The sequence below is a fragment of the Odocoileus virginianus genome, chromosome 3 (genome assembly GCF_023699985.2).
Source record: "Odocoileus virginianus isolate 20LAN1187 ecotype Illinois chromosome 3, Ovbor_1.2, whole genome shotgun sequence".
Classification (NCBI taxonomy): domain Eukaryota; kingdom Metazoa; phylum Chordata; class Mammalia; order Artiodactyla; family Cervidae; genus Odocoileus; species Odocoileus virginianus.
In genome coordinates this window covers 4851732-4876982 of record NC_069676.1, presented here as the reverse complement: position 1 = coordinate 4876982, position 25251 = coordinate 4851732, and the positions used below count along the sequence as shown (strand labels likewise).

The window sequence follows — 25251 nt, the reverse complement described above, 5'->3', positions numbered from 1 at the left end:
TGAATTGGCCAAGAGGTTGAGGCCTCGAAAGGGGCAAAGTCATGGGACTGGTCCGAATAGGATGGCGGGCGGGGCTCCGGCCTCAGAGGCTGGGCTCACTTTAAAGTCCCCAGAGTGACCAGCAGGGGGCAGCACTGGGCCAACGGCTGATGCCCACGGCGGTGTGGGGGGGGGGGGGGGGTCACCTGGAGTGAGGAACCAGCTCGAGAGGAGATAACTTATTTAGCATGTTCCTTCAGTATGAAGGTGCTGGGCAAAACTCTACAAATGTTCACTGCTTTAATCCCCAAATTGATTATATGGGCAGGGACACAGAACAAAAATTTTAAGTCACATACCCAAATTCACACAGCAAGGAAGTGGCAGAGTTGGGGTTTGAACCCAGGGAGTTCAGCTGCAGCCCTTAACACCTACATTCCCAAATCCTCTAAAACGATAGGTTTTGTTTGTTTGTATTTTAAAGCAAGGGCTCCCTCTCAACAATTACTGAGCTCTTCTTGCTTACCTTTCTTATGCGCCACTTCCCAGGTGCATACAATCATTCCCATTTCCCAGATGTGTACAACCATTCCATTACTCCTTTATGCCTCGGTTCCATTAGGCTGAGGCATGAAGGAGTAACTCCTGGAGTCAAGATGCTTCTATGTCCAAAGTGAAAATGTCAAGAGTCTGTGGGGCTCATCCACCCCTGGGCCTGGATCCAGCTCAGGGAAGGAGCCAGCAGGAGCCCAAAGCCTCTGCTTTTTCCAGTCTCCAGGCCCCTAGAGGTGGCTGCCACCACTGCCCCAGTCAAGGCCCTCGACGTGCCCCAACTCAGAGGTGCACCCTCATTCGCGCCACCCTTCCAAGACCTGCTTCCCCACCCCAGACTGGCTGGAGACCCCATGGACTCCCGCCCAGCCAAGGGAGAGTGCTGAGAACACTCCACAAAGGGCCTTCAGTGATGTTCTCTTTGACAGGTGGGAAACTGATCGGAAATGCCAAGACATTTGCCCAAACTGCCAACAGTAGAAGGTACAGCTGGACCCGAAGTCATGCCTCTAAGACTACCATTCAGGCACTGTCAGGCAGGTCTGTATGAGTCTGGGTGCCCAGGGCACCTAAGAACGCCAGAGAATCCTTTGAAAATGTTTGAGACCCAGATGCATAAACACTTGGGCTCTAGAACGCAAAAGGGGAACGCAAAGCCCAAATGAACCCATGTTTTATTATGTTGAAGAACAGGATGTCAACTTTTTTTGTGGTTAAAATCGATCCATCTGGAAAGAGGCTTGGGTTGGGAATGCTCTCCCTGAGAAGACCCCAAGCAGATCGCCGGCAGTTGTCTACTTTAGAGAGCTGCCTGTGGCCAGTAGATTTCCAAAGCAAAATGATAAATGACAAGAATAATTAACCCGATGCGCATTTAGCACGTGGAGTTGGGAGTGTTTTAACTCCTTTAATCCCAACAGCGCCCCTACTGAGTGCAGCTGTTTTGATACAGGTTCAAGCGACGGGGAAACTGAGGCACAGGGAAGTCAAAGAGCTGAGGAGGGACACAGCTGGGGTTTGAACCTCACCAGACCCCCTCATGTGGTCGGCACCCTTGAGCCCTGCGTTGTCTTCAGCCTGTGTTTCACCGCGGCGTCTTCAGTGGAACGGGAGATGCGGATACCATGGTGACCGTTTGGTTTGGAAAGGGTATGGATGTCGGGACACGGCGCAGTTTGGGGTTCCAGATCTGGACGATGGTGGAAAACTAGGTCAGGACTCCTCTATGTCCGCTCCAATCCCCGTTCTCCTCCCCTGACTGTACGCCACCCAAAGCCGGTCGCCTCCCGCCCAGGACCTGGACGTCAGACAGGATGCAGCCCCGCCCCTGACCACGCCCCGGTGGCCGGCGCTGATTGGATCCTGGTGCCTCTTCGTGCACGGTCATTGGCTCCCAGTCTCCCTTCTCCTCTCGCACCTGCCTCCAGACTGTGGCTCGGTGAGACGTCTTTAATTCCTCCGACACACCTTCTGTGCAGGCTCCTGCACGCACAGTTCCCATTGCCAGAAACGCCTCTTCCTCTCTCCTGTATAGGCTGCTTTCTCTCCCCTTCTTAGCTGAAATGTCCCCTCCCCTGGGAAACCCCCGATGCCCAAGGCTGGTTGGAGTCCATCCCTTGGGCCTTCAGCATCTTCTGTTCTTATACCAGTTTTCTTGTCTGTTTCCCAACCAGGCAGCAAGTTCTTTAGAAGCTAAGGCTGGGGCTCAGAAAACATTGTCTCCCCATTGCCCAGTAGCATACAGAAGGAGTTCAAGCAATATATGTCAGACTTCCCTGGTGGACCAGTGGTTATGAATCCGCCTGCCAACGCAGGGGCCACGGGTTTGATCCCTGGTCTGGGAAGATTCCACATGCCAGTGGAGCAATCAAGCCCAGTGGACCTCAACTACTGAAGCCCGAGGGATTTCAAGCCCGCGTGCGGCAGCTACTGAAGCCTGTGGTACCCTAGAACCCGTGCTCTGCAACAAGACAAGCCGATGCAATGGCAAGCTGGTGCACCATGACTGGAGCAGCCCCCGTTTTCACAACTAAAGAAAGGCTGCATGCGCAGCAAAGATCCAGCGCGGCCAAAAATAAATAAATAAATTTTAAAAAGAAATAAATATCGACTGGTATAATTAATGAATTAATCCAATACCAAAGATTCAGGAGCTCTCCACCCTCGTGAAACAGAAACAGACCCTGTGGGGCCTTCCCAGTGACAAATACCTGTGTTCCCCACTTCTTGCTTGTAGAAAAAGCTTTTAGTCACTTAGGCCTTCTGTGAGAGCTGACTCAAGCAATTGATGATTGGAGAAGTGGAAAATCAGGGACAAAAATGAAGCAGTCAAGCGGGAAAGTAATAGCAAATTAAATAATAGGTCCACCAGAAAAAGGTCACAAAACCCCTAATTTCTCCTTGAGGTTACCCCTCTATGGATAGCCTTCTGACACATATTCTTATGTTGTTTTGGCAGACACCAGGACCCCACCAGATGAAAACTGCTGACCACAAACATATAGAACCTAAACTGGTTGGAGGGAGAAGATTGATCATCCTGTTAACTCACCACCAACCAATCAGAAAAATGTCCATGATGTGGTCATACACCCTGTGACCCTCACCCCTGATGCTGCTTTTAAAAACCTTTTCCTGGAAGCCATCAGAGGTTTGACATCTTTGGCACTCCTAACTAACTTCTGTCCTTGCTTGGTATTGTGCAAAGGAATGCTGCACTTTCCTTCACCACAACCTGGTATCAGTTGGCTGGCTTTGCAGGGCATTGGTGAGAGGGCCTGAGTTCAGTTTGGTAACACTTTGGGGAGCACTGAACTAGAAGCTCCTGAGGTCAGGACCAAGGCTCCCCCGCTACTGGTCTGGCATTCAGTACACGTGTGTGGAGTGGGGGGGGGGGGGAGGGGGCGGGGTGCTGGTCTTTTGTGAGGATGACTTGGAGCACAGCACGTGCTCCATGGTGACTCATGGCTCCCCTTCAGGATCCTCTGCAACTCCCAGGGATCCGAGCCACTCCAGCCTGGCACCTCCCTCCCTACGTATCCTCTATCTAGGGCCCACACTAAGATAGGATTCGGAGTGGTCCGAGGGGGAGGAAGGGTTGGGCATTCATGTCTGTGAGCCTCTGTTAGGTGTCCAAAGTGGGCTGACTTGTCCAGTCCCCCATGGGGGCGGAGCTTGGTGGGACCCTGAACTGATAAGAGGAGAAAGGAGGGAATCACCATTTCTGGGGGCATCTTTGCACTAATTGGGGAATTGGGGGAGTGGCTGAGAGATCGTCCACCCAGAGAGGACCTGGATCATAAACAAGAGGCAGCCTCCCTCCCCCATTCCACCCCCCCCCACCCCCCATCCTGGCGATTTTATGAAATAAACTCATTGCAAGCAAGTGCCTATCCCCGTTAGGTCACTCCTAGCCTCTTCTTTCCTTTCGGCTCCATAGTGTGGGGTTTAAGAGGGCTTCCTCTGTGGCTCAGACAGTAAAGAATTCTTCTGCTATGCAGGAGACTTCCTTGGGTCGGGAAGATCCACTGGAGAAGGGAATAGCTACCCACTCCAGTATTCTTGCCTAGAGAATCCTATGAACACAGGAGCCTTGGGCTACAGTACAGAGGAACCTTGGGCTACAGTACAAAGGATTGCAAAGCATCAGGCATGACCGGGAGACAGCACACACACACACACACACACACACACACACACACACACACACACACTCACGTTGTCTTGGTTTCACTTAACCCATGCAATATATTTCAAAGCAAAAACATTTAGCATCAACTCTCTACTCTGCAGGAGGGAATTGAAGCCACATCCTCCTCTCAGGAGACCCCTGCTGGTCCCCTGAAGAACTTCTGTGTTCCTCCATTTGGGGTGATACCAGCCCCTCCCTCCTCTTCCAGCCCATCCATGACCCTTTGGGGAGCCTGTGTCTGGTTCTGTCTCTCCTAGCTCCTTGCAGCCAGGCTGAGGTGAGGTTGACACAGAGGATTTGGCTGAGGTTGTTTGCTGAATTAATGAATGCATGATCTGCCTGATAAACTCAAGTGCATTCTTCAAAAACCCAGCTTCAATGTCCCTTTTCCCAGGATACCTTCCCTGTCTCCCCATACAGAGCCTTCACTGCTCCACTCTGGACTCATCCAGGTCCAGGTATATCCTCTAGCCCAGCCCAGGCTCCACAGCTAGGGGGCATCTGTGGCCAGCTCTTCCTCCTGCAAACTGGGGTCTCCTTGGGGACCTCTTGGAGGCATAGGCAATTTGTCAGGAAGTGTTTACTGAATGGATGAATGAATGCCTCTTGCAGGGCCTGGAGTCACATACCCCGAGTTCACATCCCCGCTGAGGTGCTAGATACTGGATCTGCCCCTTAACTCTCTGAATTCTTTTTTCTCCTTTAAAGGCATTTACTCAGAGCTTGGAGCCAAGTTGTTGCAAGAATGAAACGAAACTGACATATAAGCATACAAGCCTCAGGCTCCCTCCCATTCCAGATTCAGAGTGATCTGCACCAAGGACCAGTAATTTTGTTCCCTTCACAGCACCCAGAGCTAGAGTGTTGTCAACGCAAGCGCTTAATGAATGTTGAACAGGGTTGGTGATAGGTGTGGAGGAAGAAGGGGGAAAGGCAAATATTAAAATAGCTGTCATAAAAAAGAATAAAATAATGACATTTGCAATAACATGGATAGAAATAGAGATTATCATACTAACTGGAGTAAGGCAGAAAGAGAAGGATAAATACCATATGATCCTAGTTGTACGTGGAATCTAAAATATGACATGAATGAGCTTATCTAAGAAACAGACTCACAGACTTGGAGAACAGACGTGTGGTTGCCAAGCGGGGGGAGGGGTGGGGGAGGGATGGATTGGGAGTTTGGGGATTAGCAGATGTGAGCTATTATCTACAGAATGAATAAACAAAGTCTTACTGTATAGCACAGGGAATAATCTTAAATATCCTGTGATAAACCATAATGGAAAAGAACATGAAAAGGTGTGTGTGTGTGTGTGTGTGTGTGTGTGTGTAACTGGATCGCTTTGCTGCACACCAGAAACTAACACATATTGTAAATAAACTACATTTCAAAAAATAAATTATAAACAAAACAAAAAGGCTGAAACCTGAGTGTTGGTAGGACATGGGGGACATTTCCTCCCTCACAGCCTACTTGAGAAAACAGCCTGACCATTTTTTAGCCCATGACTCAGCCATTCCACCCCTAGGCATTCACTGGGGGAGAAAAAGCGGATAGTCACCAAGAGACATGTACAAGTATGCTCAAAACAGCTTTATCCACAATTGCTCCAGACTGGAAAAAACCCAGATGCTCACCAATGAGGAAAATGGAGGAATCGTGAAAAATTGGTACCCAGTGGTTACAATAAGAAAGGAAAATATTCTAATTGTTTGCAAGGACGTGGAGCCTTGGGAACCCCTGCACACTGCCAGTGGCAATGTACAATTTAGCAGCTGCTGTGGAAAACAGCCTGGCAGTTCTTCAAAAGCTAAATATAGACTCACCATATGACCCAGCAATTCCACTCCTAGGTACAGACCCAAGAGAATTGAAAGCAATGTTCAAGAAAAACTTGCACATGAATCTTTACAGCAGCGCTGTTTGCAAGAGTGGAAAGGTAGTAACAACCCAAATTTCCACCAACAGATGAATGGACAAGCTGAATGTGGTGGGTCCACAGGAAGGAATAAAGTGGTCACATATGATACAACATGGATGCACCTTGAAAACATTAGGCTGAGTGAAGAAAGCCAGAGAGAAATGGTTTTGTATTGTATGAAATGTTCAGAATAGGACAATTGACAGGGACAGAAAGCAGATTAGTGGTTGCCAGTGGCTGGGAGGGAAGGGGTTGGGGAAGACTGCTAAAGAGTATGGGGTCTTAAAACAAAAAGAGTATGGGGTCTTTTAAGTATTTTGGAGCTAGATGCTAGTGAGGGTCATACTACATTGTGAGTGTCCTAAATACCCTGAATTATACACTTTAAATGGTTAAGTAATAAGTGCATGCTTAGTCACTCAGTTGTGTCTCTTTTTGACCCTTTGGACTGTAGCCCACAGGGCTCTTTTGTCCATGGGATTTTTGAGGCAAGAATACTGGAATGGGTTGCCATTTTCTTCCTCTAGGGGATATTCCCAACCCAGGGATTGAGCCTGCATCTCCTGTGTTTCCTGCATTGCAGGGGCATTCTTTATCTGCTGGGCCATCAGGGAAGCCCCTAAAATGATAAGTAATAAGTTATATTTATTTGATCACAATATAAAAAGAAGGAAAAGATACTTGGGAACTCTACAGAACCATGAAAAGACAAATGCCTGCTCCACACACATGAGGAGCAAGAGAAGCCAGAACCAAGAGTGGATACCCTGTGCAATCCCATCTATGAGAAGTTCAAACTCAGGTAAAATTCCCCATAGTGATGACAGTCAGATAAGTGGTCACCTTGAGGGAGCGGAGAATGAACTGGCGTATCCAAGGTGGTGCAGCAGGGGCTGGAAATGTCCTAAACCCTGACCTCCATCAATCTCCACGCCTGACACTCACGAACCTGACCATGTCTATGTTCAACCTCAATAAAAGTGTTAAAAAGAGAAAAGAATTGCCAGGGAAAGGAGACTAGAGCATCCAGCAGTCCTGTCGGTTGAGGGTTTTCCATTTCCCCCACAATTTCATCACCTGATCCCTCTGGGAACTGATGACCTGAAAACAGGCATGGAGCTGGGTGTGGACAAAAGCAGGAGGGCAGTGACTGGAGTCTCTTGCCTGGGATTTCAGAAATGGTCCCCAGATGCTTCTTTCATCTCTTGGGAGATGCTTCCCCAACTCTTCACACTAGGGTCTCCAGACTGAGAGACACTCTGGGACAGGAAAACCTCAGGACTCCAGAACACTCAGAACATCAGGTCCCAGATGCCTTGGCAACTCAGAGCCCTTTAAGACCCACTAGAATGAACACTTAGGCTTCCCTGGTAGCTCAGCTGGTAAAGAATCCACCTGCAATGCAGGAAACCCTGGTTCGATTCTAGGTAGGGAAGATCCACTGGAGAAGGGATAGGCTACCCACTCCAGTATTCTTGGGCTTCCCTGGTGGCCCAGCTGGTAAAGAATCTGCCTGCGATCCAGTAGACCTGGGTTTGATCCCTGGGTTGGGAAGATTCCCTGGAAAGGGGAACGGCTACCCACTCCAGTATTGTGGCCTGGAGAATTCCATGGATTATTCCATGGGGTTGCAAAGAGTCGGACACGACTTAGTGACTCCCATTTTCACTTTCAGAATGAACACTACCTATCATAATTCACAGCCCTGGGCAGAAGAGAGCATAGACTTCAAGTAGAAGGTCCCAGGTTCTAGTCCTGACCCAATCAATCAATACACATGAGTGAATGGTGGATGAAGGAGTTTTTCGCTCCCATTTCATACCCTTTCATGCACTTCCCAGATGCTTGGCTTCGTCCTGCAAAAAAAACTGGGATCCCAGAGAAACCTCAGCCTGGTCTGGCCTCCAACAATTCCCTATCCTGCTGGGGGAGATAGAACCTGACTCCCACTTTCATTACTGTTGAGAGCAATAATGGAAGAGATCACAGGCAGCCAGCAAACAGGGAAGGGAGCCAACGGGGAGGGACTGGGATAGAGGAAGGATGCCAGGGCCATAAAGGGAGAGGAAGTAGAGCACTCACTCCTTAGACAGACAGCGCGTGGCCAGCGACTGTTATACACTGACCAGGGAGGAAGTTGGACTGAATAGATAATGAAGGGCAGTGGGAGGTTAATCTTTCTTGGCAGATCTTTTCATTTGTCTTGATTCGTTTTGTATACCCCCAAAGATGGGGGGCTCACTCCTGAGGGATGCAACCCAGCCCTTCCTAGGCATGATCATCAGTCAAGAAGTTTGATGCAACGTGATTTTTCAAGTAGTAGCCACCATGGGTAAAAAGGCTGAATGCAATCGACTGGGGAAGGCGGGTTACCCAGGCAGCCAGTCTCTGTCGCAGGCTGGATCTGGAATCAGACCCACCTGAATCTCTCCTCTACCTCCTATGGGCCTGGTAACTTCATCTCTCCAAGTCTATTTCCCCTCCATTCCTCTGAAATGACTGTGCCCACAGCCTACTTCATAAGTACCAATTTCATAGATTCATACATATCTTCAATGAGCCAAGGCAGCAAAATGCCTGGCAAACTGTAGGTGCAGAATAACTGTGGTGCCCTGCTCCAGATCCAGAGTGCTCTGGAATCTGTCTCAACTTCACATGTACTTTCTTAATCTCTAAACTCTGCACATGCTCTAACCTATGCTTAATTATTCCATAACCCACATCTGGAAAACTCCTACACATCCCTTAAAGCCCTCAAAGTTACCCTTCTTTTCTCTGTTTAAGCCATGACCTAGGGAACCGGGACCATCTGGGACCTGGTTCAGATTGGACCCACTGAGATGTGATGTGAGTTTCTCGAGGGCAGAGATTCCAATCGGCAAGTAGTAGGCACGCAGTCAGAACTTGCTGGATAAATGAGTGAGAGAATGAATGAGTGAATGAATGAATGAAGCAGTAGTCATTTGGGAGAGGTGCCCAAAGCGGAGATTCAAGACTCCACTAACCCTTCCGAGCCTGTATCCGCACTTCCCACTGCCGCAGAGGGCGCGAGGGGGCAGATAACCAGCGAGGAGGGGCTTCCGGGAGGGGTCTTCAGCCCTTCCGGTCCGGCCCCTTTAAGGGGCGGAGACAGCAGGGCGGGCGCTAGGAGCGTCAGGGCGGCGCTAAGATGGCGGCGACGGTCGCAGGGTCCGGGGCGGCTGAGGTCCCCAGCTCGCTGCTGCTCGTAGTAGGCGGCGAGTGTGGGTGCCGGGGGCTGCTTGCCTACGTGCTGGAAGAGCTTGAACGAGGTCGGACCGGTCCAGGACCGCGGTGTCGGGGAGGCGGGAGCGGCCGCGCATCTCGGCCTGAGAGCCGGAGGATGGAGTGGTCGGGGCGGGGGCCGGCCGGATCGGGGGGCGGAGGTGGCCCGGACCCCTATCCTCTTACCGTTAGACGAAGGGCGCAGGCAGAGTCTGTGGGCGCCCGGGGAGGAAGCAGCGTTCGGGGTCGGGCTCAGCTGCTCCGCCTCGAGCGTGGTGCAGACCGGGGAAGGGACACGGGCCTCGACTTTGGGGGCCCACGCGATTGGGCAGCATGGGCAACGGCTCCGCTTCCCGCCCTCCGGGCGCGCCTCGATTCCCCGGCTCTTAGTAGCCTGGACGTCCTGGAGGGAGGAGCAGAGATGGGGAGGTTGGGCCCGGAGCCCCGGGGGCCACTTTCCGTAGCTCCATGAGGAACTGCTAATTGGGGTGTGGGTGGGTGCGGCCTGCCTAGGGGATTTGGCATCTGAATATGTGAGTCATAGATGCACCTGCAAGATTCACCTGCAAGCACTTGGCACGGTGGGACCGGCGGGCGTGGTGCACCCCACACCGTGCTGCTTGGAGGGCATTCATCCGTCATCCTGCATCTCTCAGATCGTCAGCGCCTGTCCTCCATGGCCAGTAAAATGGGATGGCAGCGCACATCTCATGGGTTTGGGGAATGTCACCCCGCAGGGCATCGAGGATAGGGTGGGGACCTCCGGCAGGTTCAGTCCTGCCCTCTCAGGACTAATGGTCTGGTGGAGAGGGGGGCAGGGAGATGGATCAAGTTTTAAGCTCAGATGGTTTGAGGACTGTTCAGAGGAAGATGGCAAGGGCTGAGAGGATCTGAAGGACGGGAAGGCAGGGAGAGGGGCCTCTGGGCAGTGGGAACAGTTCCTGCAAAAGCTTAGAGGTGGAACCTGTGCGTGGCAGGGCTGAGGATCAGTGAAACCAGTGGTGGGGGTGAGAGGATACTGAAGGGGACAAGATGAGTGTCTAGGAGGTGGGGACTTTCTTGCTGAGGTCCTAAGTCTTCTTTGTAAAGTGCCCGAGTTTTTGGGTTCCTTGATGGTGGATGCAGTGAGATCCAAAGGCACACTGGATGGTTCTGAATCTCCTGGCCTTCGTGTGCAGGGGTAGGTTGGGGGAAGAGGGGGCTGTGGTGGCCCTCGCCTGCCCTCTGCTAGTTATTGAAATATTCTGGGAGCTGGGGAACCCAACTGATTTCCTATCTCCCTTTCCCGCCCACCCCACCAGGCATCCGGTCTTGGGACATTGACCCTGGTGTCTGCAGCCTTGATGAGCAGCTCAAGGTCTTTGTGTCCCGGCACTCAGCCACCTTCTCCAGCATTGTGAAAGGTGAGGCTGTGAAAGGTGGCCCTGCGTGCCCCAGCTGCTCCCCTTCTGTCCACTTGGTGAGCGCCAGCTGTGTGCATCAGGGATGGCTGTAAACAACAGTAATCATACAGCTGAGACCCACGAGGAAGAGCAGGGGCAGGCCCTGAGCCAGCACTCACTCTCTCAGTCCTCACCAACTCATGAGGCCAGAACTTGCGTTTTTGTTCCCCTGTGACGAGTGAGGCTGTGTGGTGTGGGGGGCAGGGAGACCTCTGAGGAGGGTCTTTCTGGATGAGAAGCAGCTGGTGGGGAGGGTGGAGGGAAACACCCAAGCAAGAGGACAAGACATTTGGAAAGTGAGGGGCGGTGGCATGTGGGCTGGGCCTGGCAGGGCCCGGGTGTGGTTTATGGCTGTGATTCTTGCCCGGGGCCAGGTACACGGTAAGTGCTCAGTAGATGGGAGCTGAGAAAGCAAGATCGAGGAGGGGGTTGGGACCCTTGGGCAGCCCCACACGGTCCGTGCTTCTTGGGGATTCTGGGGTGACTGGGGTGAATGGAGTAGCTGCTGGGCAGGGCTTGGGTGTTGCCTAGCTACCCCCTGCTCAGCTGGCCTTTTGAGTCACCTCCAGGCTGCTTCAGGAGGGGAAGGAAGTGTCGGTCACCTCATTGTCCCAGCGGTTCCTGGTGGCTTCCTGACCCTCACTGTATCGGATTGGGGAGGGGTGGAAATCCCGTCCATGCTGTGTGACCTTGGCGGCCACTTCCCCTCTCTGTGCCTTAATTTCCCTGCCTGAATGGGGCAATATCCGCACATGATAAAAAGCCTGTGATAAGCTGATAAAGGATAACCAGCAGTGGAGGTTCCTCAAAACACATCTGGACTCTCGGGGGACAGACAAGGGTTCAGATCCCAGAATCAACCCCGCTCCCTTCTCCGTGACCCATGAGGCCTCCCTGCCCTCGACTCCCTCTCGCTGCCCCCGGCTCTAGCCCCTTCCTGATCCTCAGACCCCGAGAGCTCAGTCCTGCCTCAGGGCCTTTGCCCATGTTGTACCCTTTTCCTGGTGTACCCTCCTTGGCCTTCCCTGGGCTCAGGCTCCTTGATTATAAAGAGGGGTGACGATGCTGCCCCCCCACAGGGCTGACAGCTGCAGTTGGGTTCTGCCAGCAGTGGAGGGCTGGTCCCTGCTGTCTCCAGCATGGGGCCCGCCAAGGCGATTTCCTGTTCTTGCCTCATCCTGACCTGCAGCTCTATCTCATGTCTGTTAATCTCCGGGTGACCCCCTGGCTGGAGGTCCTGGGAAACAAGAGTCCTGGAAGGGCTCCTGGCCACCTAGGATCACCCAGTGAGGCGGGATTTGACCCTGGCGCATGTGGCTCAGCCCTAAACTCAAAGGGCCCGGTTCTCCCACAGGCCAGCGGAGCCTGCACCACCGCGGTGACACCCTGGAGACGCTGGTACTCCTGAATCCATCAGACAAATCCCTGTGTGACGAGGTAGGAAAGGGAAGGCTTCTGGGGGGAATGGGCTGCTGGGACCCGGGCCATCCCCTGGCCCCACCCTCGGGGGGTCCCTGACTTCATCTGCCTGAAATTCTCTTCCTGACAGCCAGCAGCAACAAAGCCTCCCCTGGTGACTGCAGCCTCGATTTAGTCCCTCCTCAGAGCTGCTGATGGGAGTAGGTGGAGTCAGAAAAGGCTGGAGCATGGGAGGATTGAATGGGATAGGGAAGGGCTGGAGTGTGGGAGGGCAGAACCCAACCAGTGTTTCTGGGTCTCATGTGTTCCCTTGGGCTGGGCCCTGCTAGTTGTCTGAACTGATAATTCTAGCTTGTGCACATCTGCACTCTTCTCTTCAGCTTCCTATGAGATAGAGCCCCCTAGAGAGCCTTGTACAGGTTGATGCCTATGATCAAAAATGCCCAGTTTTGCTTCCTGCGGAGGCTCTGGCGGAAACAGCCAGACACAGTCCCCTCTTCCCTAGGGCACCTGGGCTTAGCCAGAGGGAAATGTGGGCTTGGGAGGCCCAGGAAGATTTGGAGGGGGCACTGGAGCTGGACCTTGTAAAATGAGCAGGAGTTGGCAGGGAGGATGGGGACCAGCTCCAGGAGGAGGCCCACAGGCTACATCCCGGCTTCTAGTTTAGTACTAGCCAGGCCACTTGGGGCACCGATTGTTATACTTTGGTCACTAAGCCATGTCTGACTCTTTGGTGACCCCATGGACTGTAGCCCACCAGGCTCCTCTGTCCATGGGATTTCCCAGGCCAGAATATTGGAGTGGGTTACCCTGTCCTTCTCCAGGGGATCTTCCCGACCCAGGGATCAAACCTGTGTCTTCTGCATTGGCAGGCAGGTTCTTTACCCCGAGCCACCAGGGAAGCCCTGGTAGGACAAGAGTGGGCTGGTTGTACATAGATTTGGGGCTGGGGACCACCCCAGAGAGGGGTGCTGGCTATCTCACTGCATGGAATAGGGCTTTGAATGCTCTCCCCCTCCCTCAGCTCCGGAACCTTCTGCTAGACCCTGCCTCTCACAAGCTGCTGGTGCTGGCTGGGCCCTGCCTGGAGGAGACAGGGGAGCTGCTGCTCCAGACCGGGGGCTTCTCACCCCGCCACTTCCTCCAGGTCCTGGGGGACAAAGAGGTGAGCTGCCCCCTCACCATCCTCACTCTGAAGTCTGGCTCATCCCCACTGGGCTGAGCCGCTCAGGTGACCTGCTGTCCCCCCGCCCCGAGCATCGTCCATCGTAGGGGATGGTGACAACGTGTACTGTCAGGCTCAGTCCCATGGCCCACTGCATGGTGAGGGCCTTTAGATCAGATGTTGCAAAGGCTTCAGGTGGCACCCCAGATTCTAGGGCCCACCTGGGACACAACTGGATGGGGGTCCTCTCTGATCCCTTAGTTTGAGTGGGGCAAATGAGCAGAAAACTCTGGGAAACCATGTTTTCTGTACTGGAGTGAGTGATGTAGAGATGGTAAGATAAAGGCCAGTAGACTGAGGTGGGGGTGGGGACATGTGTAGAGAGTCTCCCTGGAGGAAAATGTGCTCTAGGGTGTGAGAACAGCAAGTGCAAAGGCCCTGGGGCAGGGAGAGTGAGAAGGTGGGGGAGGGCTGGAGGGGAATAGGTGGTGAGACAGGCCCATGGGCCCTCCTGGGCTGTAGGGAGAGCTCGGTTTTGTCCCAAGGGTGATAAAGGCAGGCAAAGGGGCTTAGCCTTCCCAAGGGGCTGGGTGTTGCCTGGCTCCAGGTGACCTCTTAACCATTACCCCTTCTTCAGATCCGGGATCTCCTGGCCTCCACACCGCAGCCTGCAGAGCCGCCCAAGCTCACCATCACCTGCCCGACCTTCGGTGACTGGGCCCGGCTGGCCCCAGAAGTGCCCGGCCTGCAGGGCGTGCTCCAGCTGCGGTTGAACCCTCCAGTGCAGCTGCCGGCTTCCGAGGGCCTGCGCGAGTTCCTGGAGTACGTGGCCGAGTCGCTGGAGCCGCCCTCCCCCTTCGAGCTGCTTGAGCCTCCGGCCTCCGTGGGCTTCCTCAGGCTCGCCCGGCCCTGCTGCTACATCTTCCCTGGCGGCCTCGGGGACGCCGCCTTTTTCGCTGTCAATGGCTTCACCGTGCTGGTCAATGGCGGCTCCAACCCCAAGTCGAGCTTCTGGAAGCTGGTGCGGCACCTGGACCGGGTGGACGCTGTGCTGGTGACGCACGCTGGCGCCGACAGCCTCCCGGGCCTCAACAGTCTGCTGCGGCGCAAGCTGGCAGAGCGCGATGAGGCGGCAGCCGGCGGGGGCTCCGGGGACGACCGGCTCCGCCGGCTGATCTCCCCCAACCTGGGCGTTGTGTTTCTCAACGCCCGCGCGGCTGCCTCGCGGCTGGTGCGTGGGGAGGATGAGGCCGAACTGGCCCTGAGCCTCCTGAGCCGGCTGGGCATCACCCCTATGCCCCTGAACCGAGGGCCGCTGCCTGCCGAGCCCACCGTGCTCTTCCAGAAGATGGGCGTGGGCCGGCTGGACATGTATGTCTTGCACCCGCCCTCAGCCACCACCACCGACCACACCCTGGCCTCCGTGTGTGCCCTGCTGGTGTGGCATCCCGCGGGCCCCTCTGAGAAGGTGGTGCGTGTGCTGTTCCCTGGCTGCACGCCCCCCGCCCGCCTCCTGGATGGCCTGGTCCGCCTGCAGCACCTGGGTTTCCTGCGGGAGCCGGTGGTGACGCCCCAGGACCTGGCGGGGCCTCGGCGAGCTGAGAGCAAGGAGAGCGTGGCCTCCCGGGACAGCTTGAAGAGAGAGGGACGCACGGTGGTGCCCTCCAGGCCCACCCAGGAGCGCCCAGGGGTGGCCCGGAAGGAATCCCCACGGACTGAGGCCCCTCGCAGGGCTGAGAAAGAAGCCCGGCCCTCCCGGGAGGTGAAGAAGGACCCCAGAGCCGGCGCCCCTCGCACCCAAGCCCGGGAGGTGCGCCGGGCAGGCTCTGCTGCCGTCAGTGGCAAGAACGTGGGTGCCCAGGTGGCTCCCAAGCCCCGCAGAGCACCCAACACACCCCGCCCAGGGGTCCCACCAGCTGAGAATGGGCCCCGCAGCCCCCCCAGCTTCCGGAGCGGAGAGGCCAGCCCCCCGACGGAGGCCTGTGGCTCCCCGGCCCCCCAGCTTGTGGCCACACCCAGCCAAGAGAGCAGCCTGGATCTGGGGCTCAGCCCGGCAGGGGAGGAAGGCGGCAGCTTAGAGGAGAAAACCCTGGAGCTTCTGTTAGCCTCCAGCACCCCCCAGCCGTGCACGCCCTCACCCGCCGGAGCCCAGCAGGGCCCAACAGAGAGCAGCGGGCCTCTGTCGCTGAGCCCCCTGCGGGGCGGGGAGCCTGGGCCGGATGCCTCCCCCACGGTGACCACGCCCTCGCTGCCCGCGGAGGTGGGCTCCCCGCACTCCACGGAGGTGGACGAGTCCCTGTCCGTCTCCTTCGAGCAGGTGCTCCCACCGCCAGGTGCCGCTGCGGGTGAAGCCGGGCTCAGCCTCCCGCTCTGCGGCCCTCGGGTGCGGCGCTCGGCCTCCCCGCACGACGTGGACCTGTGCCTGGTGTCGCCCTGTGAGTTTGAGCACCGCAAGGCCGTGCCCATGGCGCCGGCCCCCGTGTCCCCCGGCAGCTCCAATGACAGCAGCGCCCGGTCGCAGGAGCGGGCCGGTGCGCCCGGAGGAGCCGAGGAGACACCGCCCACATCCGTCAGCGAGTCCCTGCCCACCCTGTCCGACTCGGACCCCCTGCCGGCTGCCCCTGGCACTGCCGACTCGGACGAGGACACAGAGGGCTTCGGGGTCCCCCGCCGTGACCCGCTGCCTGACCCCCTCAAGATCCCCCCACCGCTGCCCACGCCACCTAGTATCTGCATGGTGGACCCGGAGATGCTGCCTCCCGAGCAGGCCCGGCTGAAGGAAGGCGGTGGCCGTACCCGGAAGCCCCTTAGCCGCCCCAGCTCCAGCACGACTGCCCCCAAAGCCACTCCAGTGACTGCTGCCAAAACCAAGGGGCTGGCCAGTGGGGACAGGGCCAGTCGGCCACTCAGCGCCCGCAGCGAGCCCAGTGATAAAGGAAATCGGGCATCCCTGTCCAGAAAGCCCTCGGTCCCCAAGACAACCACTCGAGGTCCATCCGGTAAGTACCTGTGGGCCAGAATCCTGCAGTGGGTTTCCTACTTGCAGTGTGGTCTCTGCTACACCCACCGCCCTCTCTGGGCCTGTTTCTCCTACAAAATGGAAGCTCTGGCCTGACTGTCTTAAGCAGTTGCAGGTGGTGCGGTTCTGAGGTGCTTGAGCAGTATCGTCAGTGGAGACATCATCCCAGTGAGTACATCTGCGGTGGTGATGTTTCCAGTAGCCACTCGAAGCAGAAAGAAACCAGTGAGATTAATTTCAATGGTACATTTTTATGAAACCCCTTTGTGTCCAGGGTCCCAAAACCACCTCCAGGTTTGATGACTGGGTAGGAAGATTCAGTGTGTGGTCATACTTCTAAATGTATTACAACAAAAGTATACAGAGGAGGATCAGCAAAGGGACGAGGCATGGGGAAGTCTGGGAAACCAGGCATAGCTTCTGGAACCTTTGTTGTGCCGTTGCTAAGCCATGTCCGACTCTGCGAGCTTACAAACTGCACGCCAGGCTTCTCTGTCCTTCACTACCTCCTGGAATTTGCTCAAACTCTAGTCCGTTTTGTTGGTGATGCCATCCAGCCATCTCAGCCTCTGTCGCCCTCTTCTCCTCCTCTCAATTTTTCCCAGCATCAAGGTCTTTTCTAATGAGTAGGCTCTTCATATCTAGTGGCCACAAGTATCGAAGCTTTAGTTTCAGCATCAGTCCTTCCAATGAATATTCAGGACCGATTTCCTCTAGATTTGACTGGTTTGATCTTATTGTCCAAGGGACTCTCAAGAGTCTTCTCCAGCACACAGTTCGAACCCTAGTGGAGTTACACATCGCATGCTTGAGTCCCTGCTCTCTGAGCTGTGACGGCACGTGTGACGTGCCGCCTTCCAGGGAAGCTCCTTAGAGACTCGGGGGCCCAGGGTTTCTACTGGCGCTGGGCATGCAGGCACTTGCTGCCTCACACGCTCACTGAAAAGGCTTACTGGGTCCAAATCTCGGACACCAGCTGGGGGGCCCAGTATTCCCCTGCGTGTTGACAGCGTCTACCCGAGAGAGAATCCCATTCCACAGGCGAAAGGCTCGCCCCACGAGCAGCCTCCACTCCGGGTCCAGTCCCATGCAGCCTGTTACTTGCGCTGCTCACTGGCTGCAGGTCAGAGGCGCCCAGGACCCCTTCCTTCCATTTGTTAATATGCCAGAGCACTGACAGAACTCAGGAAAACCCATGTACTTACTATTACTAGATGACCGTTTTATTATAAAAGGCCATTAAAGAATACAGATCAACAAGCAGATGAAGAGATGATAGGACACAGGGATTTTCTGTTCTCACAGCCTTGGAGCCCTGTGTGGTAGCACAGAATGTTCTGGTTCCCTGAGGTGGGAAGCTCTGAAAAAGGGCTGGAAAACTTGAGGCTTTTATGGAGGCTTTATTACATAGTAACGGTTGACAACATCATTGGCCAATGGCAGTTGGTTCAGCCTCAAGCCCCTCCCCTCCTCAAAAATCAGGGGCAGGACTGAAAGTTCTGACCCTCTAATCACATGATTAGTTCTCCTGACAACCTGCCCCCACCCTGGCCTGGGATCCAAAGTTACCTTCCTTACCATAAACCCAGTTGTGATGGAAGAGGGCTTCTGAGGAATAACAAGACACCCATTTTACCTCTCTGGCCCTAAAATATTTTTTGGAAATGAAGACCAAAGAGCAGATATAGCAAAGATGCTCGCATTGCTCTTATTAGAAAATTCCAAGAGTTTGAGAACTGTGAGTCAGGAACTATGGATAAAGACCAAGTACATCTGAGCAAGCTCCGGGAGTTGGTGATGGACAGGGAAGCCTGGCATGCTGGTATCCATGGAGTTGCAAAGAGTCCGACACGGCTGAGCAACTGAACTGATATCTGAGAATGACCAAATATATTTATTTCTCATAAATCAAAATATTGCAGTCTACCCCCAGGTGGAACAGATCCCTTATGGCAAATCACACCCTGTTTTTGTGGATGGAAAATGATTAATCAAAAGTAGTGGAAAAATGTGGGTCCCTGTTATAGACTTACATTTGGGGTCACATTTATAGAACTGATAAAACAATAGTACCAACACAAATAGGCCTGACATTTGGAGAAATCAGTGTGGGATAAGGATTGATTTAAAGAAACGTCATTGCTGCTTGTACCTTACATTCAATTTGTACAAAACTATTTGGCACTGAAATCAGCTGGTGATTAGTTAGATCCTGTTCCTCCTCAGGCCAGTCATTTTCCACAACTGTTATATCCTTAGGAGACTTAACTCAGGCCCTCAATACGTTTGGTCGTCAAAATGCAGTGTTACTGGGGAAGCCGCTCAGCAGTAAAGAATCTGCCCGCAGTGCAGGAGACGCAGGAGGTAAGGGTTCTGTCCCTGCTTTGGGAAGATCCCCTGGAGGATGAAGTGGCAACCTGCGCCAGTATTTTCTTGCCTGGAGAATCCCGTGGACAGAGGAGCTTGGGGGCTACAGTCTGTTTGTCCATCGAGTTGAAAAGAGTCAGACAGGACTGAGTGAGCACACACACAGGCAGGGTTCCCGTAAACCCATTTACGTGAGGTAGTTGACTCTTGCCAATGCCAGGGTTAGGCCATATCAAAATATGGCCAGAGTACAACTCAGTTTCATTACAGAACAAATCAGTAAGAACTATGGAGGTATTCACTTCGCCTTCCCAACCACATCTGCCTTTGCCCATGTACCAAATGCTACTAAGAATAGAGGTTGTAACGACTGACCATGATTCAGTTAGCTCTGAATTTCAGGGTAACCAGGGACAAAACTGCAGGCTTGTACTGAGGCTGTGTTTTACCGCAGGGGCCACCTCTCCTATAAGGAGAACATAAATGGGATTTAGGTTATTCCTGTCCCTACTGGCTGTGCCACGGGGTGTATTTTATTTCTAGCATTCCTGGAGGCGAGAGCAGTCTGGGTGCATCTGTGTACAGTCGTTAATGCTTCTAGAGAACTTCCCTAAGCTTGAAGAGCCATAGCATTGCCATGGGTGTGTGTGCCCCGAGCCTCAGTGGCTAGAATGGAGGGCCACCTGCCCCCTGGCCGCTTCGGCCTCTGTTCGTATGAAAACAGTCAAGAGGCCTTGGGTTTGTTAGGTCAGGGTACAGGCCCCTTCACAGCGCTGGGATCTAGTGTATCCAGCATTATTGGCTGAATCTGCCTGACCCACTCTGCTAGTAGCTCATTCGCTTTCCCTGGTCCAGGAAGATCCCTTGGAGTAGGAAATGGCAACCTGCTCCAGTAGTCTTGCCTGGAAAATCCCATGGACAGAGGAGCCTGGCGGGCTACAGTCCATGGGATCACAAAGCGTTGAACACAACTGAGCAAGCACACAGACATACACACATACACAGAGAGTCCGTGGGATCACGAAGAGTTGGACACAACTGAGCAAACACATGCAGACACACATACACTTTCTCTCTCTCTCTCTCTCTTTCCAGGCTGGCTCCCATTCTTCGCCTTCCACCTGGAAGAGAACTGCCCCTCATCTGCCTATTCTAGTTCATCTTTTTCCTCTGAGTGCTGCTCTTCATTAATAGCAAATTCCACTCATCCTCAGATCCCCACTAGCACCTGTTCACCCTCAGACTCTTTCTGGCTTGTGGGCCAGAATTGTTGAATTCACGAGGGACGTTGATGCCATTGCATACTAGTGGCCTGGGTGCACTTAGGATGCATGTTTTGCACCCCACAGTTTTGGATCCCCCAGACTAGAGTTAGATGCATGGTATGCACACCTGGAAGTAGTTTAATTTAGTTGGAGCATGCCACGAGACTTCGCTCAGCCTGCCTCGTCTCTGGTGGGGTTGTTGCCTTAAGGAACTTGAGCCACCAAGAGATGCCCACTGCTTTAATCCCATCAGGGACCCACTGTTTCTCCCTCCTTTTGGTGAATAGTTTTCCATCTGCAAAAACAGGGTGTCATGTGCTTGCACATGGCGCACCCTCAGGTGTGCGTGCGTGCTAAGTCACTTCAGTTGTATCTGACTCTGTGACCCCATGGACTGTAGCCCACCAGACTCCTCTCTTCATGGCATTCTCCAGGCATAAATACTGGAGTGGCTTGCCATGCCCACCTCCAGGGGATCTTCCCGACTCAGGGATCTAACCCATGTCTCTTACATCTGCTGCATCAGCAGACAGGTTCTTTACCACTAGCGTCACCTGGAGAAGCCCCATGTTGGGCATGCTGCCATTGTATTTTGACCATCATAACCAGGGACGTTTCTAAGCAATTGATGATCAAGATCTGTAGTTCCACAGTGATTACATAGACCAGTCTGCTGGGAGCCATACACCACACAGTTTGCAGTCCCAGAGGAAACGGTTCCCAAATGTTGTCCTTTGTGTAGTAGACGTAGCCTGAAAAATAGAGGAGTCAGAGATAGAGGCACATCGCTTGACTTCCATTTAGTCATGAACAGTTTTCCTGTTCATTAATATATCTTAGGACCAGAGAGTCTCCGAAAGTGACACCATTCAGGTTTGCAGGCCGCTGCTCCATCTTGTCAGGTCCCAAATCAGGGCTGGTCTCAGCAAACTAGCTTCAGCCTGCCGGGCATCTGGCATGCTTCTGCTGAGAGATCATATTATTCTGCTCTAAGCCTCTCTCCAGGTATTAATAAAATGTTGGGTTTCCCTCATTGCATAACCCGCTTATTCATCCCTTTACCCTCAGAGGTTATTTCTCCTTTCTCCTTTCCATTTGGCATTTCTCTTTTGCCCACGCTCTTGCACTCTTGGAAAGGACGTTAGTTTGGCCAGTACACCGTTCTATCTTGCTGCCAGGAAGCTAGGCTAGCTAACCCAAACCTCCTGCCCGCCCCTCCCCCACCAGGATTGCACAAGTACAGAACCGGTGGGCTTTCACAACCTCTAGACAACACAACAAGATTCACTGTCAGCCCCAGCGTTGCCAGGGGGGATGAGGGCACATTCCACCCCGTCAGGCCCTTAGGAATTCTGACAAAGATTTAAAGGTGTAGTTACAGTTTCCTGTTTAGGAAGCGGCTTTGCTGCTGGCACCTGCAGTTGCATTCCTGGCTCTGGGACCACTGCATCAAGTAGCTGGGGATGGGGCAGGTTGCTATAGTGTGGGGAAGATGTACCAGCATCCATGCCTACTTCCCTGTACCCTCCAGAAAAGTTGAGGAAGCTGTTCAGTGGGGACCCTCCCTTAGCCCCCTCATGTTGAGTGTGAGCACACACTCGGGAAGGCGAGTAAGCCAGCCTCTCAAGCCTTTATCATCTCCCCTGGTTTTAGACAGCAAATGTGCCAGCCACTCAGTCGAATTTTCTATTAAACCATTACTCAGAGGATGATATGCAACACCTTTTGATGTGAAATCTCTTGCCCCATCATTGGACAATATGGGCTGAAAAAAGTACATCTCTTTGTCTGTCGGAAGGAATGTAACTCGGTGGCTCAAACTTACAGTATTTTCTGTTTCAATCCAATTGTATTTTGAGCATTTGCATCGGACCTTCAGGTATGCAAACCTAGAGGGTCTGTTCCTGTTGCGACTCATTTATAGCCCCCAGGGTTACTGGCCTTGGTCCACTGTAACCTACCTGCCAGCTCCATCTCCTGGGGCATTTCCCCCAGAGCCATCTGCAATTTCTCTCTCTTGGTGACAGAGTTCTCACCTGCATTTTTGTGCCTCCCAGGGCTCCAGAGGACTAAATCTAGGTTTGGCTCCCTCTTCCTCATTGCCGAGAATCTGCCTGCAATGAGGGAGACCTGAGTTCGATCCCTGGGTTAGGAAGATCCCCTGGAGAAGGGAATGGCTACCCACTCCAGTGTTCTTGCCTGGAGAATCCCATGGAGAGAGGAGCCTGGTGGGCTACAGTCCATGGGTCGCAAAGAGTCAGACACAGTTGAGCAACTAACACTTTCACTACTGAATTGCTGCAGCCCACCTCCCATGCTGACTCATTCTTGGACCCCCAGAACATCTGCTTTGTGGTTCAGTGACCTTCCAGATCTAGACGGAGTTCTTCTGTTGGACGTTGACATGTCCTACTTGACCACGCCCTTTAAATTCCCAGAGTGCTTTCCACAGGGCCGTGCCCCTTGCAGACATCCCTTGTATAGCCCAGGTTTCCATTGCCTGTCTACCTGACCACGCCGCCAGGAGTCAGTAAAAACACACAGGGGCTTTACCATTGCTCAGTTCTTCCACCACTGCTAGGAGAACAGCATGCATTTCAGCCCACTGAGCCGACTTGTTCTTGCTGCCTTCAGTCACAGTCTGGCCATCTCCTGGTCTTAATGGAGTCACTTGCCAAACAGGGTGTTATCAATTCATCTTAAAACTGCCGTCCATAAAGCAAGCGCACTCTGTGATGCATTCGAGAGCCGTCCACAGGGCTTGTCCTCAGGCCAGTTGGTTCCAGAGTCGTTGCTGGAGGAAAAGAGGCTATGTGCTCAGGATACAGTGGGTGCCTCCCTGCTTCCCCCTGGCAGCCCGCAGCCCTCTGAACCACTTGCCTTTTATGCTGGAGCTCTTAGGACTTTCCTGGTGGTCCAGTGGTTAGGACTTCACAGTGCTACTGCAGGGGACCCAGGTTTGCTCCCTGGTCAAGAAACTAAGATCCTGCAGGCTGTGCAGTGTGGCGCAAAAAAAAAAAAAAAAAAATATTACGGACGTCTCCTGGGCACTCTGTTCCTCATTAGTATTTCTCTGACATCACCCAAGACATTATGAGCACCTCAGGTTTCATGATTGTTTTAGGTCTGTCAATCATCAAGGCTATCTCAGTGAATGCCCAATCACAGGCTACTAGTTGTCTCTCAAGTACCTTGTTGAGACGGCACCATCTTGGAATTTTGTGGTCCAAAATCCCAACGGTCAGTGCTGGAAGGCACTTGTGGACTTTTGCCAGAAGCTCCAGTCTTCAGGATATGGTGGCGGACACTCCCCAAATCATATGAGTTGGGGGCTCAGCAGACCCAGAGGCCACGTTGAGAGGGCTGCCGCCATTTGTAATTCAGACGCAACCTGCTCTTGTTTGGGTCCCCGGCTCAGATAGAGCTGTCTTTGAGTGGTCTTACAGATGACGCTAACACAGTTCCCAGATGAAAACCCAGAGCAACCAGCGCAGTGCTGGGGTTCCTGTTCAGTCTCAGGGACGGTAGTGACAGCAGCTTATTTCGAGTGGTCTTACAGATGAGCGCTAACACAGTTCCCAGATGAAAACCCAGAGCAACCAGCGCAGTGCTGGGGTTCCTGTTCAGTCCCAGGGGCGGTAGTGACAGCAGTTTATTTCGAGTGGTCTTACAGATGAGCGCTAACACAGTTCCCAGAGCAACCAGCACAGTGCTGGGGTTCCTGTTCAGTCCCAGGGACGGTAGTGACAGCAGTTTATTTTTAGTCTTTGGGGGACTATCCCAGATGGCTCCTGCCCGGGTTCTCCCTGAAAATTTGACTGTTTGGGCCCACCTGGGGACTGGTGCTGGGTTTATTAACACGCCCCGGTTGGTCAGTGAACCTGAGTTTGAGCAAACTCCCGGAGGTGGTGAAGGACAGGGAAGCCTGGTGTGCCGCCGTCCATGGGGTCGCAAAGAGTCAGACACGACTGAGTGACTGAACAGGTTGGTCACGTGTGTCCCATTGCATTCAGATCAGCCCTCGCTGCTGTTTGGTTTCCACTACCACCAAGAGCCATCCGCAGAGTGTGTGAGCACGCTGGGGGTCTGCATCGAGGCCACGTCGCCTCTGAGCAGAGCATGACGGCGACTTCAGGGATCCCTTAGCAGTGCAGAAAGAGAATGTTGGGATCCTTCCCCCGTGAAGGCCAGTTGCTGCTGGCCCTTTCCTGAGGTCAAGACAGAGAAGAGCAGCGGCGACATGAGTTGCTGAGTAGCAGCCTCCTGGCATTTTCTGTGTGGTTGAGACCGTGTCCAAACTGCTGAGCCAGTGGGCAGTACCGCTTGGTTTCAGCCCCGATAGTCTGCAATTAGTTTCCACAAACATCTGCCTTTTTCAGGCCACACAGGGCTATATGGTACAGTGAATTCATTGGTACCGGAACTCCGGCTTCCGGTCTGTGATGAATTAAAGCAGTCAACTCTTTTTGTTCCCCAGGCATTCTAGATCATTCTGCGTTAGCCACCTGTGTGCACTCAGGTTCCCATGTAGTGTCCCCGATTAAAACTGGCCAGAGGGCGGACTTGGCAGGTCTCTGCTGCACAGCGTTAAGTGGGGAAGACAACCCGAGTAAGACACAGCCTCCATCCTAGTTATATATCCATGTAAGGATGTGACCACCTCACACAAAATCTGTTCATGCACCCCAGCTTTCATTCAAGTGTTCACCTTGATCCCGCCAGAGTTTCATCTCCATTCATCCCAGTCTCACCTAAGCTGCCCACTCAGACTTCACCAACAAGGGTTGGAATCGCAGTGTGTTGGGCTCCTGTATCTAGGAGTCCCGGGGAAGGCCTGTCTCCTCTTCTGGCCATTTGATCCACACCTGCATGTACATGTGAGCTTTCCAGGTGGCACTAGTGGTAAAGAACCCGCCTGCCAGTGCAGGAGACGTGAGACCCCTGGGTTCGACCCCTGGGTTGGGAAGATCCCCTGGAGGAGGAAACGGCAACCCACTCCAGTATTCTCTTCCTGGAGAATCCCGTGGACAGAGGAGCCTGATGGGCTACAGTCCCTGGGGTCTCAAAAAGTCGGACGCAATTGAGTGACATAGCACACACGCATTTGCATAGGCCTTGGGTCCCTGCCCAGGCGTGGGACCAGAGGACCCTGGCCCCTGCTTCAGTCTTTATCTTGATTAA

The 25251-nt window shown here is 53.6% G+C and overlaps 1 protein-coding gene across 2 annotated transcripts in view; it reads left to right on the top strand.

Moving 5' to 3' along the window:
* The first annotated feature begins 9278 nt into the window (after positions 1-9278).
* The window catches only part of MAP1S (microtubule associated protein 1S), a 31420-nt gene continuing 15447 nt past the window's right edge, over positions 9279-25251 (top strand). The window contains exons 1-5 of one of the 2 annotated variants that reach the window (XM_020898808.2): positions 9279-9440; positions 10695-10796; positions 12190-12272; positions 13279-13419; positions 14057-16418. In XM_020898808.2, coding sequence (XP_020754467.2) covers positions 9320-9440; positions 10695-10796; positions 12190-12272; positions 13279-13419; positions 14057-16418 — 2809 coding nt within the window. In that variant the 5' untranslated portion in view covers positions 9279-9319. Of the gene's footprint in view, positions 9441-9465; positions 10574-10694; positions 10797-12189; positions 12273-13278; positions 13420-14056; positions 16419-25251 lie in introns of those variants that run through there. The other variant, XM_020898809.2, reaches the window with a different exon arrangement.